We start from the raw sequence: 17582 nt of genomic DNA, 5'->3' as shown, positions 1-17582 counted from the left end.
CCCCTCTCCCCGGCAGCTTCCTGCTTCCCTTGGCCCGGAAGCAGGAAGCTGCCGGGGAGAGGGGATCTGCCCGCCAGCTGTGGAGTGCTCGGCCGCCAAGCCCTGAGCCGGCGCAGGAGGTGGCCGTGCTGAGCATGGGGCGCGATGGTCGAGGAGCCTGGCCGCTTTGCTCCTCCGGCCGTGCTCCCCCACCCCATTGCCTGCAGGAGCCCAGTGGTGGCCCGGCGGGCTCCGCTTTTGAAAAAATGCTGGGATGCCCAGGCCAAGGGAACCAGGAAGCTGCCGGGGAGAGGGGATCTGCCCGCCAGCTGCTGCCCACCCCACTGCTCCGCTCCCCCCAGCCCCCAGAAGAAGCGAGCAGCACCTGCCCGCCACCCCTTCCCCCGTGCCCGGCCCCCACCACCGAGCCCCTCTGAGGGGGGGCACAGCATGGCCGCAGCGTGGCTGGAGGAGCCAAGGGGTTGGGACGCGGCAAGGCCAGAGGAGCCAGCGGGGGGTGCGGAGCGGCCAGAGGAGGAGCCAAGGGGGGCACGTTTTTTATGTTTGTTCCCCCTGCACTGAGAAGCTGGCTACACCACTGAGTGGTGGGGCTCTGGCAGCTATTTAAAGGACCGGGGCGGCAGAGGCAGCTGGAGCCCTGGCCCTTTAAATAGCCGCCGGAGCCCTCCGCTACCCCAGGGCTCTGGGGGCTATTTAAAGGGCCTGGGGCTCCCCTGCTTCTACCACCCCGGCCCTTTAAATAGCCGAGGGAATGCTGGGGAACTGGTGGGGCTCCAGCGGCTATTTAAAGGGCTGGGGCAGTAGAAGCAAGGGGAGCCCTGGACTTTTTAAATAGCCCCCAGAGCCCTGCAGCCCTACCCCAGGGCTCCAGAAGTGGGGCTCTGGTGGCAATTTAAAGGGCCTGGGGCTCCAGCCCCTGCTGGGAGCCCCAGGCCCTTTAAATTGCCCCCTGGGGAAGCCAGCCGCCCCGGTATGGCGTACCGGTGGCGGCAAGGGCGCTGGGCCCTCTTAGACGCGGGGCCCAATTCAGGGGAATCGCCTGAATCGGCCTAAAGCCAACCCTGTGTAGGGTTTCATGAGCCACAGCATTAAAGGGTAAGTGGGGTCTCCAAGGATCACAATGGGCATTTCCCCTATGGTGAGCTTCTGGTCTAGGAAAAAAGCCCCTGCTTGCAGCTTCCTGAACAGGCCAGTGTTCCAAAAGATGCTTGTGTCATGCACCTTTCCAGGCCAGCCTGTGTTAATGTCAATGAAATGCCCACAGTGATCCACAAGCGCCTGGAGAACCATAGAGAAATACCCCTTCCGATTAATGTACTCGGAGGCTAGGTGGTCTGGTGCCAGAATTGGAATATGCGTCCTATCTATTGCCCCACCGCAGTTAGGGAAACCCATTTGTGCAAAGCCAGCCACAATGTCTTGCACGTTACCAAGAGTCACGGTTCTTCTGAGCAGGATGCGATTAATGGCCCTACAAACTTGCATCAACAGGATTCCTACGGTCGACTTTCCCACTCCAAACTGGTTAGCGACCGATCGATAGCTGTCTGGAGTTGCCAGCTTCCAGATTGCAATAGCCACCTGCTTCTGCACTGTCAGGGCAGCTCTCAATCTCGTGTCCTTGTGCCGCAGGGTGAGGGCAAGCTCAGCACACAGTCCCATGAAAGTGGCTTTTCTCATCTGAAAGTTCTGCAGCCACTGCTCATCATCCCAGACTTGCATGACGATGTGATCCCACCACTCAGTGCTTGTTTCCCGAGCCCAAAAGTGGCGTTCCACGGTGCTGAGCATGTCCGTGAATGCCACAAGCAATCTCATGTCGTATGCATTATTTGAGTCAATATCATCGTCGGACTCCTCACTGTCAGTTTGGATTGTAAGGAGAAACTCAACTGCCAAATGTGACGTGCTGGCGAGACTCGTCAGCATATTCCTCAGCAGTTCGGGCTCCATTCCCACAGACCAAAAGGGAAGACAGAGTGCGCAGCACAAAAAACGTTGAAAGATGGCACCAAATGTGGATGGAAGCAGAGGGATTGCTGGGATGCGAACCGATGCATCATGGGGCATTGGGACAGGACGCAGAATGCCCTTCACCCCCCACTCTCTTCCCACAAGCCCCAGTGCCAGAATGGGAAGAGGTGCTCTGTGGGATAGCTGCCCATAATGCACTGCTCCCAATGCCGCTGCAAGTGCTGCAAATGTGGCCACGCCAGTGCACTTGCAGCTGTCAGTGTGGACAGACTGCAGCACTTCCCCTACTGCGCTCTCCGAAGGCTGGTTTAACTCAAAGCGCTCTACATCTGCAAGTGTAGCCATGCCTCTGGAGTTAGGAGAAGTAAGTCCCCTTTCCCCACCCTACAGGGAAGTTTACAAGTTTCCATGTGCATTTAAATTTTGCACAAGGGATGCTGTCACACCGATTGGGTGCCAGCAGCTTCACCCTGAAAGCTCGTAAATCACAAGGTGCATACACACACAGAGAGACTCGTACACAATTTATACTATCTTAAAGGCAGTTTCTTGATTTTGGGTTCTAACTTATGAATGTCAAACACTTGGGATGGTTAATACTGCAAACAGCCTATAAGGAGCCACCATCTTCCCCAAGGGCAGCTTGTCTTCATGCCCCTTGGCAATAAGAGGAGGTGCTGGTGGTTTGGAGACAGCAGGCTTTGCTAAGAGGATCCCACAGCCACACTCCCACTGAGAACAGTAGGAGATAGAGGCTGCCATATAAGAGATGGCATTCTCTGGGGGAGAACATTATCTACCAACCTCTGAGGAAACCTAAACTTTCAGTTATGTAGAATAACGCCCCCCAAATGAACATTAATGATAAAAAAATTTCCAAAGCTACTTGTCATGGTTACGTGGTACAAGAGCACCTGGCCCTAATAAAAAGGTTCCCTGAGCTTAATCAGGGAGGGACTCCCAAGCAGAAGAGAAGCTTCTGAGAAGAGGAGCTCACCAGAGCAGGAATCCTTGGAGATACTCGGCATTCAAGTAGGCCTGGTCTCAGCAAAAGGATCTCCTCCTAAACAGGGGCCGGAAGGCTAGGCTGCTAGGAACTATATGCTGCCCTGAAGAGCTGCAGCTGACAGATCTCCACAAGTCATTTAGGAGGACCCACACTGTCAAAATCTTTCACATTCCTGTGCATTTTTTCACACCCCTTCCAAACTTTTCACACCCACCTGGCAAATTTTCACACACCCCTGTAAACCTCTGTTCACACCCATTAGTGAAGATTGGTCGGGGGGGGACACTAAGAGGGGTGTGACATAGGTCCAGTCCCCAATCATGGGCTGTGGGGCACAGGCATGATTTCTGGTGGTAGCACCTCCTCTCAGTCAGTGCTGAGATGGGTCTATAAATCACAGCCCCTGATGTCCCCCAAAATTGCCATGTGTATTCATTTTTATTCCTGGGGTGAGCCAGCCCTCATGACCCATTTTGCAGCTGCCCTGTGCTCGCCTCTGCCAATCAAACTCAATCTAGATCTCTACTTAGGCCCAACCAGGAGTGTGAGACAATCAGTGGTGCCTTGTGGGCGGTGGGACCTCCAACTCCCAGGCCAACCAGAGAGGATATCTAAGCCAGAAATCTGGCCTCTAGCACTGAGCTGATGGTTGGCAACACCACCCCGGAAGCCCTCAAGCCCTTCAAGTATGAAAGCGGCCATCTTGTTCCAAGAGCACTATTTCAGAAATTGTGGAAAGACAGAGAGGAAACATGGACTCCTTCACCACCCCGGTGAGAATTATGGAATTTGTTTTAGCTCCCACAGTGCTTGGACAGCTGCAGAGAAAGCGCTACCGCAGTGACTGCTCTGAGAAAAAGGAAGGAGAGGTTCAGGAGAGCTGTTTGGCGAAGTCGCTGCTGAAGTCACTGGAATCTGACTGGGAGAACCAAGCTATCGTGTTGTCTGACAAGCATGTTGCCTGCCCGTTGTCTGAGCTCGTGGAAGGGGAGACCTCTTTTGATATTGGGGGGAGGGTCTCCCTTGAACATAATAGCCTTACTGGGTCAGACCAAAGGTCCATCTAGCCCAGTATCCTGTCTTACGACAGTGGCCAATGCCAGGTGCCCCAGAGGGAATAAACAGAACAGGTAATCACCAAGTGATCCATCCCCTGTCGCCCATTCCCAGCTTCTGGCAAACAGAGGCTAGGGTCACCATCCCTGCCAGTAGCCATTGATGGACCTATCCTCCAGGAACTTGTCTAGTTCCTTTTTGAACCCTGTTATAGTCTTGGCCTTCCCAACATCCTCTGGTAAGGAGTTTCACAGGTTGACTGTGCATTGTGTGAAGAAATATTTCCTTGTGTTTGTTTTAAATCTGCTGCCTATTAATTTCATTTGGTGCTTTGAACGACAGAGCCATGTTGCAGGTAAATAAAATATAAAATATTGAGGGGCTGAGGATGTTGGGGGCTAGGAACAGAACGCAGCTGTTGAAATCTAAAACGGGTGCCTACCAGTTGTTTCTTTTCTGAAAATCTCTCAACAGCAGGATGATGCTTTTCTAGTGGCCTTTGAGAACCTACACATTGGTAACCCGGTGCAGATGAGTTTATCTCATATCAGCTGTTTTTGCTCAAGATGAGACACGGAGCTCAAGACGACATGCTGAGTAAGAACAAACTGAAGCTCTGAATCTGTAATAGTATGGCTCATGATGGCCATTTTCCAGGGGCGTCTGGAAAATGTTGTGTTTAAATGTTGCTTTCTCTTTAATTTTTTTGTTGTGAACACGACCCCTCCATACTCATATTAGCAAAAGACATCACAGCTACACAGGCTGCTCTGTTAAAGAAAATGTATTACTCCCTGAGGAGGGTGGGAGCTTTGAACCCTGTTTTTCAAGCAGCCAAAAAGCAGTAAATAATGTTTTCACCCCTCAGCTCAAGCTTTGACTAGAAGGCAAGTCACAATATGGCTTTCAGACCAGGATGCTTACCCTTTAAACAAACCAGCACAACTCTGTTTTCAAAGAAATAAGGCTATTGATTCAGATATGGATGCATAACGGCAGGCAGATTTGGTGGATATGCATCAGATCTCCAAACCCAACGGTGGTTTTAAGCTGATCTTAACGGTGATAAGACATTCTGTCTAAACATGATTGGGCCTTAGGCCTAAAAGACAAGACTGGAGACATAGTATCTAAAGCCTTTGAATCTATTTTTGATGGAGGGCGTATACTCCTAAAATTAGACTGATCAGGGGAAAGAATTTTTAAACAAGCAGGATAGTCAAAACAGCATGAGAATCATCATTTTGTTACTAATAGAGAAGTCAAAGCAGGGATTATGAAGACGTGATGGTATTTTATGATCCACACCATCTTTTGCTACATCAGTGTGTTACCAGAGTTTATAAAGAGTTTCAGCCAAAACTTTCACCAAACTATTTGTACCAGGCCTGTTATGTTAACCCCTCAAATTCTCTGAAGGTGTGGGAAATGCATCTGAAGAAGTGAGGGTTTTTACCCACGAAAGCTTGCCATTGGACTGCTTGTTGTTTTTGTGGATACAGACTAACACGGCTACCCCCTGATACTTGGCTTATGGAGAGAGTTTTAAATTAAATCACTTTAGAAAAGGATCTAAAACGAAAGAAGTTGTTGACAAAGGTTTTACGAATAAGCATTTACTGATGAAATATTCATTGTGGATGAAGCCTTAACTAATCAACCAAACAAAAGGAAATATTTCTTCCCACAACGCCCAGTTAACCTGTGGAACTCTTTGCCAGAGGGTGTTGTGAAGGCCAAGGCTATAACAGGGTTCAAAAAAGAACTAGATAAGTTCATGGAGGAAGGGCCGGCTCTACCTTTTTTGCCGCCCCAAGCAGTGAAGCAAAGAAAAAAAAAAAGCGGCCGCTGAACTGCCGCCAAATAAGAAGAAATGAAAAAGCTGCCACCGAGGAAGAAAAAAAGAAAAAGCTGCCGTGGAAGTGCCACCGAAGAAGGAAAAATGAAGAAGCTGCCGCTGAACTGCTGCCGAAGAAGCCCGGGGCGGGGGGGGGATGTCGGACTGCCGCCCCAAGAACGGACGGAGTGCCGCCCCTTCAGATTTGCCGTCCCAGGCACCTGCTTCCTTAGCTGGTGCCTAGAGCCAGCCCTGCATGGAGGATAGGTCCATCAATGGCTATTAGCCAGGATGGGCAGGTATGGTGTCTTTAGCCCTCTGTTTGCCAGAAGCTGGGAATGGGCGACAGGGGATGCATCACTTGATGATAACCTGTTCTGTTCATTCCCTCTGGGGCACTGGAAGACAGGCTACTGGGCAAGATGGACTGTTGGTCTGACCCAGTATGGCCGTTCTCATGTTCTTAACCAAGAGACAGGGGCCTGCATACAAGTTAAAAGATAACAGGGATGAGGCAGTCATTGGTTCTTACTCTGAAGACTTACAAAAAGTTAATTCCAAACAGACAGGCTTTAGAGGGCTGAAATACTTCTAGCTGAGAAAGGAAAGGGGAGGAAAAAAGGGGTTGCTGGTGAAATGGTTGGGCTGGCCCAATGAATTTAACAGTTGGGTGGAAGTTTCAATTCTGTGACATTTAGACGTAAAATAAAACAATTACACCTGCAAAAAGGAGTGGGGGGGAAAGAGTCACAACAGCTTTTACATCACTTTATCTAGCAATGCTTGCTCGGAGGTTTCCCCCCAAAACATCAGCTTGACCTTTACAATAAGCTAGTTAAATTCCTGGATCTCCCAGGGGCCTGGGAGGTAGGTTGAGTTTCTAATGTGCCAGGGCGTGCTCCCCCTGGCTCTGCCCCATTCCACCCCTTCCCCCAAGACCCCGCCCCCAACCTGCCACTTCCAACCCCCGCTGTGCTTTCACCCCACCTCTTCCCGCCCTGTTCTGCGCCCTCCCCTGAGCATGGCCCATCCCTGCTTCTCCTCCCCCAGTGCCTCTTGCACACCGTGGAACAGCTGATCCACGGCGGGCGGGAGCATAGGCGCCAACGCTGTGGGTGCTCTGTGGCTGGAAGACCTACAGGGAAAAATTGGTGGGTGCTCAGCACCCACCAGCAGCTCACCACCCCCCATCCAGCTCACCTCCGCCTCTGCCTTCTTCCCTGAGCACGCCACATGCCTGCTTTTTCCCCCTAGCTCCCAGCGCTTGCGCCGTGAAACAGCTGTTTTGCATGGCTGGGAGGGAGGGGGGAAGAGGGGGAACGTGGTGTGATTGGGGAAGAGGCGGGGACGGGGATTTGGGGAAGGGGTTCAATGGGGCAGGGAGGGGGCAGAGTTGGGGCAGGGGTTGGAATGGGGGTGGGGAAAGGATGGAGTTGGGGCGGGGGCGCAAACACCCACTGGCATCGGGAAAAGTTGGTGCCTATGGGCGGGATGCACTGGGGGGGGGAGGTGCTGACCAGCAGGGCTGCAGCATGTGGGAGGTGGTGGGGGGAGGGGGAGGCACTGATAGGGCAGCTGCTGAGCACCCATCATTTTTTTCCAGCCCTGGAGCACCCACGGAGTCAGTGCCTATGTGGGGTGCATGGAAATACAATACCTGCACTGCTGGAACAGCATCACTGAAGCCATCCCTTTGAAGTCACCCATGGAGCTAAGAAATGGAGTTTCTTCCTAGACACTATTATGCATCCATACCCAAATTACTGGATCACATGAACAAAACTGTGACTAGGCAACTGTTACCGCCTGAGGTGGTTATTAACTATGATCCTGTTGGTAGAAAAATTAGACTTAAATCCTCTGAGGGCACTTGTTTTATCTACCAGTGGGGAGCTAGCCAGTATATTGGGATTGTTCTCTGATGGTAGTATAAAAAAAATCCCCTTCTCAGCAGACATTGCAGGGAGTTTCAGAGGAGTATTGGTTGGGATGTTTGTGCTGTTGGGAGTCAGAGGAGTGAGGGGAAATGTGGAAGGGGTTGGTACAGTGCAGGGAAGAGTGGGGTGTGGGGCCACAGTTGTGCAATGGAGGGTACTGGGGGCTTCGTCTCTGTCTTCTCCAAACCCGCACATCCATGACTGTCCCCCACATCTGCCATCCCCATCAAGAAATGGCCCCACCAGCTCCATGCTGCTCCTGGCACCGTTCCTGCATCCTCACCCCAGCTCCTTCACTTGCAGCACTCACAATGATGCTCTTTTCTCCAAGGGGAGGCCAGCTGGGGATGGACAACCAGACTGGACAGGCAAAGGGACGGGAGACAAAGAGACGATGCAGGGGCGGTGTAATGACTAACATGCAGCCAGGGAATTCTGTGGCCAGGATAATCATTGCTAAGGTGCTAGAGTCTGGGGAGGGGGAGAGGTGGACTCTGGTATGTGGGGGTGCTGAAAAAATATTTTTTATAAATTAATTGCCCCAAAACTTAATTAGTGCAGAGTTAAGATTGCTCAGTGTGGTGCCTGGTGAACTTCCAGAATGTGGAGAGTGGCTAAACTGAAACCTCTAAAAATCAGGCAATACAAAGCGAAGGTACATGCTACCCCAGCAGCGCCATCTCCTTGAGTGATGTCCCAACGCACCACTAACACACTAGCATTCTGCCCTAGCGCTTTGGGAACCAGGGCACATGAATATGCCTGCGGAGATGAGGATGTGCAACAAATATTTTATTATGAATTTATTTTGAAAAAGAGAAACCAATAGAGGGAAAGACTTCCATGAGACAGAGGCTACGTACTCACTATGGGGAGGTGGGGGTCGATTTAAGATACGCAAATTCAGCTACGCAAATAGCGTAGCTGAATTCGACGTATCGAGGCCGACTTACCCCGCTGTGAGGACGGCGGCAAATCGACCTCCGCGGCTCCCCCGTCAACGGCGCTTACTCCTACCTCCCCTGGTGGAATACAAGCGTCGATTCGGGGATCGAATGTTGCGTCCCTACGAGACGCGATAATTCAATCCCCGAGAGATCGATTTCTACCCACCGATTCAGGCGGGTAGTGTGGACGTAGCCATAATAGACTCCACAAAATCTGCACTTCCAGAAGAACAAGACCTCGCCCAGCCCCCATCCAGAAATATGGAGAAAAATCCCTCCCAAGGCAGTTAAGGAATCATCCTAGTATGTGACAACATGAGCTGGAGCCCCTCCCTGAAAACTGGGACAAGGGAATCCAGCTACAGTCCTTCCTGTCTGCACAATAACCTCTCACTCAGACAAAGAGAGCAGGGAAAGAACTGGACAGTGTCAGATAATAAAAAAATACAGTTGTAACCAGAGAGTTGCACACTTCATTGCTTGTCGGCTGAGCTAACTGCACACAGTAGGGCAGTGGTCCCCAAGCTTTTGAGGGTCAGACCCCTCTCTTCCCCCTGTCCATGTCCCCCCCACAGCCAGGGCCAGGAGGGGAATGCGGACGGGGCAAGGGGGCTGAGGCTGGGGCCACAGCTGCGGATGGGTCTGTGGCTGGGAGCAGAACCGCAGCCGGGACCCCAGCCGGACGTGGAGCAGCAGCGAAACTGGGGCCGAGGTCAGGTGCAGGGCCGGGAGCCAGGGCCGCAGCCGGGGGCGGGGCCAGAGCAGAGCTGGGGGCGGGATGGGGCTGGGTGATGCTCCCTCTCCATCCTCCATGGGAGCTGGATTGGCCCACTGCACCCCCCCGAACATTCCTCCATGCCCCCCGGGCGGGGCCCACCCCACAGTTTGGGGACCTCTGCACTAGGGGATCCTTGCATCATTCTATTCCCCCTGCAAGTTCCATGTGTGCCTCCCTCCCATCGCCTCTATTTCAGGTTCCCCCATTCCTCCCACCCCCATGCCAAGGGCTCCAGGGGCTCCCATTTTCCCCTCAACATTTTAATCTCTGCTAGGACTATGGGGCTGAGATGCGGGGTGTTGCTAGCTGGAAGGTATCAATGGTTGCCATCAATGAGATTGTAACATCACTCCTGAGTTGCGGAAGGCAGGTGAGAGTATTGTTGTCCTGTGGCTGCACTGACTCTTCCAGACCCTCCAGTGCACTAATACTATCCCCCATGACTGGAAGAAGGGTGTTGTTCTGGCTCAAACTTTGGTGGCACAAATAAGATGGCCAGAGATGGATATAAACTGAATATACAGCTAGACCACCTTAAGCATCTAGCCAGAGATCAATCTGAGTGGCTCTCAATTTCCAAGAAGGCCACATTCCTTTGGGATTTGCCATGATCAACCAGTTCTTTGAACTACAGACAATTGGAGACTCAGTAGGGTTTGGCCCAATTGGATGCAGTGTTCAAAAGTTATCGCATTATATCCAGATAAATGGAGAAATACCATCAAATTGATTGTTGGTCCTCTCTTTCCTCAGCCAGATAAGGACCTTTCCCTGCTCAGGTATCTGCATCCTTCTTAACACACAGTAGCGATGTTGCATGATTCCCTGGGAGGTGGGAATGCAGCAATTACAGATGCATCATGCTGTTGTCAGTCCTGAGGAAAATCTTCACTTCTGTGTTAATGTCTTGAATTAACGAAGCACTTTTGCGAAGGTTGCGATATTCACAGTGTGACTTGAGACCTCATTGTTCCGTGATTGACCAGATCTTTACTGTGAGACAGCTTTGTGAGAAGACGGCTGAACTTAATAAGCCATGCACAGCCATGTGCAGATTTCCGCCAGCATTTTGATTCAGTGCACTGAGCGAGGCTGTAGGATCTGATGAGGTGACTCGGCATCCCTGGGTATCCTTGACAGAAGAGCTCCGTCATGGAAGGGAAAGCTGAGTTGGAGTCAATAGCAGATACAGAGCACGGTGTCCTATATCTATGCAAGTTCAACAAGGCTGAGTTCTGACACCATCATTGTTCAGTGTCAACAACTGATCGGTTGACAAATAAGCTTGAGGAGGCAGAAGTGGGTGGAATTGAGCTGAATACCACTCCTCTTTGAGATCTCAAATACATAATGACATTGTCTTGCTGGCTCGGTCTCAACTGCACATTGGTATGGTTATTAATCCCCAGTGGCCTCCAGCTCCAGATTGCAACCAGCTCAGTATTAACCTGTCCAGACAGGAGACTGAGCAAGTGGCAACTGTCAAATATTTGGCCAGTGTCATGGACAGGGCTGCAGGATGCTCAAAAGATGGCACTTATACAGTAGTGGTGGTTGCCGTGTTTCGGGCCTTTCAGCAGCCTTTGTGGGGAGGTTGTGACATCAAGCTTGCTACGAAACTGTGGCTCTAAAAAAGCATGGCTCTATTAATTCTATTGTATGGAAGTGGGCGCTGAGGAAGACTGAAGAACATCACATTCTCGTCATCTGCATCAACTGCTTCCGATCCAGTAGCAGGACAAGATCAGAAATGAGGCTATTTGAAGCCAAACCCAGCAACCACCTCCAACAGGTTTGGTTTTAGTGGCTTTCTTGGTGTGGACATATTATTAGAAAGGAAGACCAATGAGTTCCAAAGTGTGTGTATGAAAGAATGCCACTACACAGACAAGGATCACATGGGCACCAAAATCTTTGGTGGCACAAATAAGATGGCCAGCGGTGGATATAAACTGAATAGACCACCTTCAGCACCTAGCTAGAGATCAATCCGAGTGGCTCTCAATTTCCAAGAGGGCCACATTCCTTTGGGATTTGCCATGATCAACCAGTTCTTTGATCTACAGACATTTGGAGACTCGGTAGGGTTCGGCCCAACTGGATGCAGTGTTCAAAAGTTATCGCATTACATCCATATAAACAGAGAAATGCCATCAAATTGACTGTCGGGCCTCTCTTCCCTCAGCCAATTAAGGACCTTTCCCTGTTCTGGTACCTGCATCCTTCTTAACACCCAGTAATTACTGCAGTTGCATGGTTCCCTGGGAGATGGGAGACTACTATTATCCCCATGGCGGGAATGGGAGGAACAGATGCACAAAGAGGAGGGGAGGAACTGAGCTGGTTATGGAACCTAGCATTCCAGCCTCCCCCTTCCACCCTCCACTCTAATAGACCTCACACCCTTCTCAGAGCTGGGATCTGAACCTAGGAGTCCTGAGTCGCAATTCCCCCTGCTCTCACTATTACAAAATACTGCCCTCACCGGAACTGCACAATCCCCCAAAGAGCCCCACCTCTCCAGGGAATCTCCACCTCAAATCCCCCCAATCTCCAGCAACTGCCTGTGTCTGGAGAGATGTACGATACACTGAACATGATGCTAAAATTCTACAACTTCTGATCAGCATCTCTTACCACCTGGTAACTACAGACCCACCAGGCCCGTCGCTGCTTCCCTGAATAATGTGCCTCTGCCCCTGCCCAAGAGGCCTAAGGAGCTGCCGACATGTCTCCGAGACAAACTGCAAGGGAGTTTTAGTTTACCTCTTCTCTAAATTGGAAAGTGTGTGTGGAACCCACAGAAATGTCTCCCCATTGATTCCATCACCTGCTCCTCCCAGACCCTGATATGACCCATCTCCCCAGTAGTACCTAGTGCTCCCTCCTATTCTGGCCTCCATCACCATCCACTGGAACCCAAACCATGTAGCCACCTACTGTCCCACCCAGATCCACCCTCAAATGAAGCAAATTATAATTTGTTGCAGGTGGGCACAGACCCATTGCCCCATACTGAGAGCTCCCATCTTCTGTGGACTTTTTGATGGGAAATTAGAGCAACCTTCGCTTTGTAGCTTTTCCCACAATCAGGGCATGTGTAGGGTCTCTCTCCCGTGTGTGTTCTCTGATGAACAACCAGGTGTGAGCTCTGAATGAAACTTTCCCCACAATCAGCACAGTTATAAGGTTTTACTCCAGTGTGGATTCTCTGATGAACAGTGCGGTTTGATTTTGAACTGAAGCTTTTCCCACAGTCGGGGCATTTATAGGGTCTCTCTCCCAAGTGGATTCTCTGATGTGAAATAAGGTTTGAGCACCGCGTGAATCTGTCCCCACACTCACAGCAGGGATAAGGTTTCTGACCCGAGTGCGTTGTCTGGTGCGAAATGAGGTGTGACCTCCGAGTGAAGGTTTTCCCACAGTCACTGCACATAAATGGTTTCTCTCCTGTGTGCAGTTTCAGATGTCTAGTAAGGTTTGATTTGTGATTGAACTTTTTCCCGCACTCAACACATTCATGTTGTTTCTTTTTAGTGCCGATTCTCAGCTGGATCACTGTTTCATTGAGATCCTCCGAGCCTTCCCCTCGGGGAGTGGATTTACCCTGCATCTTCCCTTGGCAGTTTTCCTGCTGCCTTTCTGACCTGCGCCAATTCTCATGGGCTTCTTCCAGATCAGGACTCTGGGAAACATTCGCTTTGGATATTCCTGATACCGTCCCATGAGGTTCCACTCGCTTGGGACCTTCCTGCTGTGGATTCTCCTCATCATTCCCACTCACCGTCCCATCACCTGCTGGGACAGAGAGAATCCAGACAGGAGTCAGTCCCTGTGCTGGAGGATAGGGAACCTCAGAAAGGGGAGCAGGAAAGGGGGGAACAAACCCAAATGTCTGCTGGGGAAATTGAAAAACCAGGAGCTGAATTCCACCCCATCCCTACCTTTCCCAGAAGACAGAGAGAGGAGGGGACCAGTTATGCTTCCACATTCCATGAGAACGCTCCGTGGGCCAGGTTTCATCATGATGGGTGGGAAGCCATGAATGATATCTACCAGGAAGCTATGTCACCAATCTTCATCTGTAGGGCCCTACCAAATTCACTGTCCATTTTGGTCAATTTCACAGTCAGAGGATTTTAAAAATGGTAAATTTCATTATTTCAGCTATTTAAATCTGAAATTTCACGGTATTGTAATTGTAGGGGTCCTGACCCAAAAATAGGATGACCAGATGTCCTGATTTTATAGGGACAGTCCCGATTTTTGGAGCTTTTTCTTACATAGGCACCTATTACCTCCCACCCATCCTGATTTTTCACACTTGCTATCTGGTCACCCTACCCAAAAAGGAGTTGCGTGTGTGTTTGTGTGTGTGTGTAGGGGGGGGGGGGGTTTGCAAGGTTATTGTAGGGGAAGGGTTGCAGTACTACTACTCCTACTTCTGTGCTGCTGCTGGCAGCGGTGCTGCCTTCAGAGCTGAGCAGCTGGAGAATGGGAGGCTGCTGGCTGGGAGCCCAGCTCTGAAGGCAGAGCCGCTGCCAGCAGCAGCGCAGAAGTAAGGGTAGCATAGTATGGTATCCTGCCCAACTCTGAAGTCAGCACAGAAGTAAGGGTGGCAATACCGTGACCCCCTAAAATAACCTTGTGACCCTCCTGAAACTCCCTTTTGGATCAGGACACCCAATCTGAGAAACACTGGTCTCCCCCCATGAAATCTGCGTAGTATAGGGTAAAAGCACACAAAAGACCAGATTTCACAGGGGGGAGACCAGATTTCATGGTCCGTGACGTGTTTTTCATGGCTGTGAATTTGTTAGGGCCCTCTTCATCTAGGTGAGGTGAGGCAGAACTGGATGAGCATTCCGGGCCTTTGTGGGAATCCCAGCTGTTTACAGCAATGACAGATGGTTTTGCCAATCTGTGTGACTCATTCCTCACCTGTGCAGATGTTTCTCAGTATCTCTCTTTCCTTGGAGCACTGGAGATCTGGTACCCAGGGTTCTTTGCCCCATTCCACCCGGGCAATCATATCAGGTTTTGGAATTAGAAAACCTGTTCCAGGGAAAGAAAACATGTGAGTCTAGGGTTTTACAGAGTTGTTTCCAGATGTGCTGGCTGGGTGGGCACACTTGTATAAACCAAACAGATGGGCAAATGTTCCTGGAAATCTTTTGGGAGAAGTCAGATGTTTCCTGGAAGATGTGCTGTTGCTCCAGCAGAAGATCCAGGGATCTCCACAAACCAAGTAATTTTATAACTCTGGCAGAGCACAGCTGTGCAACCTCTTCCCCCTTTCTAACAGTGCTGAAGACAGAGCTCTTGCCAGGCAGAGAGCTACTCCTGGGAAGGGAGGGAGACATGAAGTCTCGATTTATGTGAGTGTGTACCCATGTTTAATAACACAGAGAGGCATCTACCACCCAGCCTCTCCCTCGGAAGCAATGGGGATGGATTATTCTCTGCATTGTCTCTGAATCTCCTCTCCCATGGGAGAGAGTGTGGGGGAGACAATCTTTCTCACAATGGTTCTGGGGGCTATGGGGCGGGAATGTCAGAAAATGCCTCCCCCTCAGAGTTTGCACCCAGGGAGGAACGTTCCCAATTCGCTAACATTTGAGAATGTTTTGCTTGTCTGGTTTGATATATGAAACGTTGACATTAACGGGGGGTCCCAGGTGTAGGTTATTAAAGCAGGAAAGCTTGAGATAGAGGTGCAAGGGGCCTGCTCAACCCCACCAGCTGTGCCCATAGAAACGGCCTCCCTTCAGGCCTCCAATAATGTCCCTGGGGTTAAATCTCTGATGTCAGCCCCCACGGTCCGTCAGAGAAAGGCACATACCTATGTCGCTGTCCAGCTCCAGTCGCATAGTCTCTAGGGGAAGGAGAGCACGAGAGAGGTAAGAATTCAGACCCCGGCATTCATGGGGATGTTCCAATTGGACGTTAATGTAACTGCACTTTTAATTATGAACTAGCAAGGCAGCCCAAGGCCAGCAATGCAGCCGCTGCAGACAGGGCAAGCCCCAGAGGGCTATTGCCATGGCAAAGGCCAGTTCACCCAAGCTGGGGAACACAAGATGGCGCCCAGGGTCAGTGATGTCACGAGAGCCGCCGACTCCTCTCCAGGGCGACTATTACTCTAACCAGAAGAGATGCCACCACGAGACTCCCATTTACCTTTGAATCCCTGCAGCAGCTCCAGCAGGATGGCACTTCTCTGAGAGAAATCCTCAAGTCTCTTCTCCAGCTTCACAAACCCAGACTCTGGCTTCTGCAGCGTCCTGTCCTCCCTGCTGGAGGAAGGCAGAGGGGTGGCAAAGGGGCCTGGTCCACAACCCGAGCCCGGCAGCCCCCGAACTCTGGGGTTATAAGCTTTGTAGACTGAGATGGTGTCACCTGCCTTGAGCCCTGTGCCCAGAGCAAAATGGGACGTGGGAGACACCGAGGCAAGGAACGGTGGCCAGTTTGGGAGTTTTCTTTGAACTTGGTCCTTTCACACAAAGCCCCTAATACTTAAGCTAAAGGAGGAACCCCATTGGCTATCAGATAGTAGCTGGCTTCTCTCCTTACAGAGGCAGCCGCCAGAGGCGTAGACATGGGTGGGCCGAGGCCCACCCACTTAGCATCCAGGCCCACCCAAATCTGAGCAGGGGTATAGTGCTGCCACAGCGGCCCAGAGTGTCACTTGGGCACCTGAAATCCAGGCTGGAGCTATGCGCTCGCCCTTCAGAAAGCTACGCTCCGGCAGCTCTGCCTTGCCGTTTTCTGAGCCGCCCCATGCACATGCCCAGCTTGGCATGTGAAGCCCTGTGTCTGGGAGCACAAGGGCTAGGAAGAGGGCGTGGCGTCGGGGGAGAAGCGAGCTAGCACCGTCTATCACTGCCCATCCACCCGCAAGTCAGGGCCCACCCATATTTCCACTCCTAGGTACGCCACTGGCAGCCACTCGGGGGAGACATGACCACGCGCACCAAGGAGTGTGTCACACTCCACGGACCGGGGGCAGCTGTGTATTCAGTGTGGTTTCCAAGCCTAACTGACCATGAGGGAGACAGAGCCCAGAACTCACCTGCTTTCAGAGCTGCCCACACCCTAGAGAGAGAGAGAAAAAAGAGGCAGTCAGAGGATGTGGCCCAGGCTGGGGGAGGTCTCTGCTCCTGCAGGCAAGTCGCTATTGGAGTTTCAGATATTTGGGGAATTTCAGACACTCAGAGAGCAGTGGCCATCCCCCCCAGGTGGGATATTTACTCTCAGCAGCCCCCGGGGAACCCCTGCTGAGAGGTCCTCACTGGCAACCCAGGCACTTCACAAGAAGAAAACATTTGTGACATTCAGCGTGAAATTCACTTGGTGCTAAGAGCCCACATAACCCCCTCTTCCCCACTCAACCCAGGGGCTGATCTGGGCTGACACCGGCCCTCTGCACTGGGAGGAATTTCACTCTCAAAGAATAAGGACATATACACGTTTACAGGGTGGGACAGACAGTCTTGGGGTTACAGTGCCCAGGAGCCCTGGATTCCATTCCTGGCTCTGACAAAGACTCACTGTGTGACCTTGGGCAAGTCCCTGCCTCTCTCGGCATCTGTTTCCCCCCTGTGTAAAATGGGGATATGATCCCAACCCCACCTGTTTTGGGATCTAAGGCTGAGATTCTGCCATAGAATTGCTGTGCATTGTCATTGCAATAGCACAATCTCACCTGTACAGATTGGCTCAGTGGCTCCTGCCTGTTCTCTCCTCCCCTCTGATTGAACAGTTCACTGAGCAGAGAAATCTCCTGGGACAACTCAGAGATGCTCTTGTCCCTTCTCTTGACAATGGCTCTGTCCAGCTTTTCCAGCTGGGACAGCAGCAGCTGCTCCTGCTTCTCCAGAAACCCACATAGATCCTTCCATTCGCAGAGGATCCTCTGTTTCTCGGCTTCCGTCTGTTTCTGCAATTACAGGGAAAGGGCGGCATGGTAACCAGGGGAATATCATACATTTGTCTCCCAGCAAGATGGGGGAGATATTGGCCAGAGCCAGGATCCCTTGTGGTG

At 51.3% G+C, this 17582-nt stretch overlaps 1 protein-coding gene across 1 annotated transcript in view; it reads right to left on the bottom strand.

Annotated features, from left to right (window-relative positions):
- Positions 1–17582, bottom strand: part of LOC117887129 (zinc finger protein 271-like) — a 78741-nt gene that overhangs the window by 53467 nt on the left and 7692 nt on the right. Inside the window, exons 3-9 of the mRNA XM_034789401.1 lie at positions 17244–17477; positions 16611–16633; positions 15719–15834; positions 15381–15413; positions 14480–14593; positions 12710–13333; positions 6859–6863 (exon numbers count right to left, since the gene is read on the bottom strand). Coding sequence (XP_034645292.1) covers positions 6859–6863; positions 12710–13333; positions 14480–14593; positions 15381–15413; positions 15719–15834; positions 16611–16633; positions 17244–17477 — 1149 coding nt within the window. The remainder of the gene's footprint in view (positions 1–6858; positions 6864–12709; positions 13334–14479; positions 14594–15380; positions 15414–15718; positions 15835–16610; positions 16634–17243; positions 17478–17582) is intronic.

Source organism: Trachemys scripta, chromosome 14, assembly GCF_013100865.1.
Source record: "Trachemys scripta elegans isolate TJP31775 chromosome 14, CAS_Tse_1.0, whole genome shotgun sequence".
Classification (NCBI taxonomy): Eukaryota; Metazoa; Chordata; order Testudines; family Emydidae; genus Trachemys; species Trachemys scripta.
This window is presented reverse-complemented; position numbering and strand designations above follow the sequence as displayed.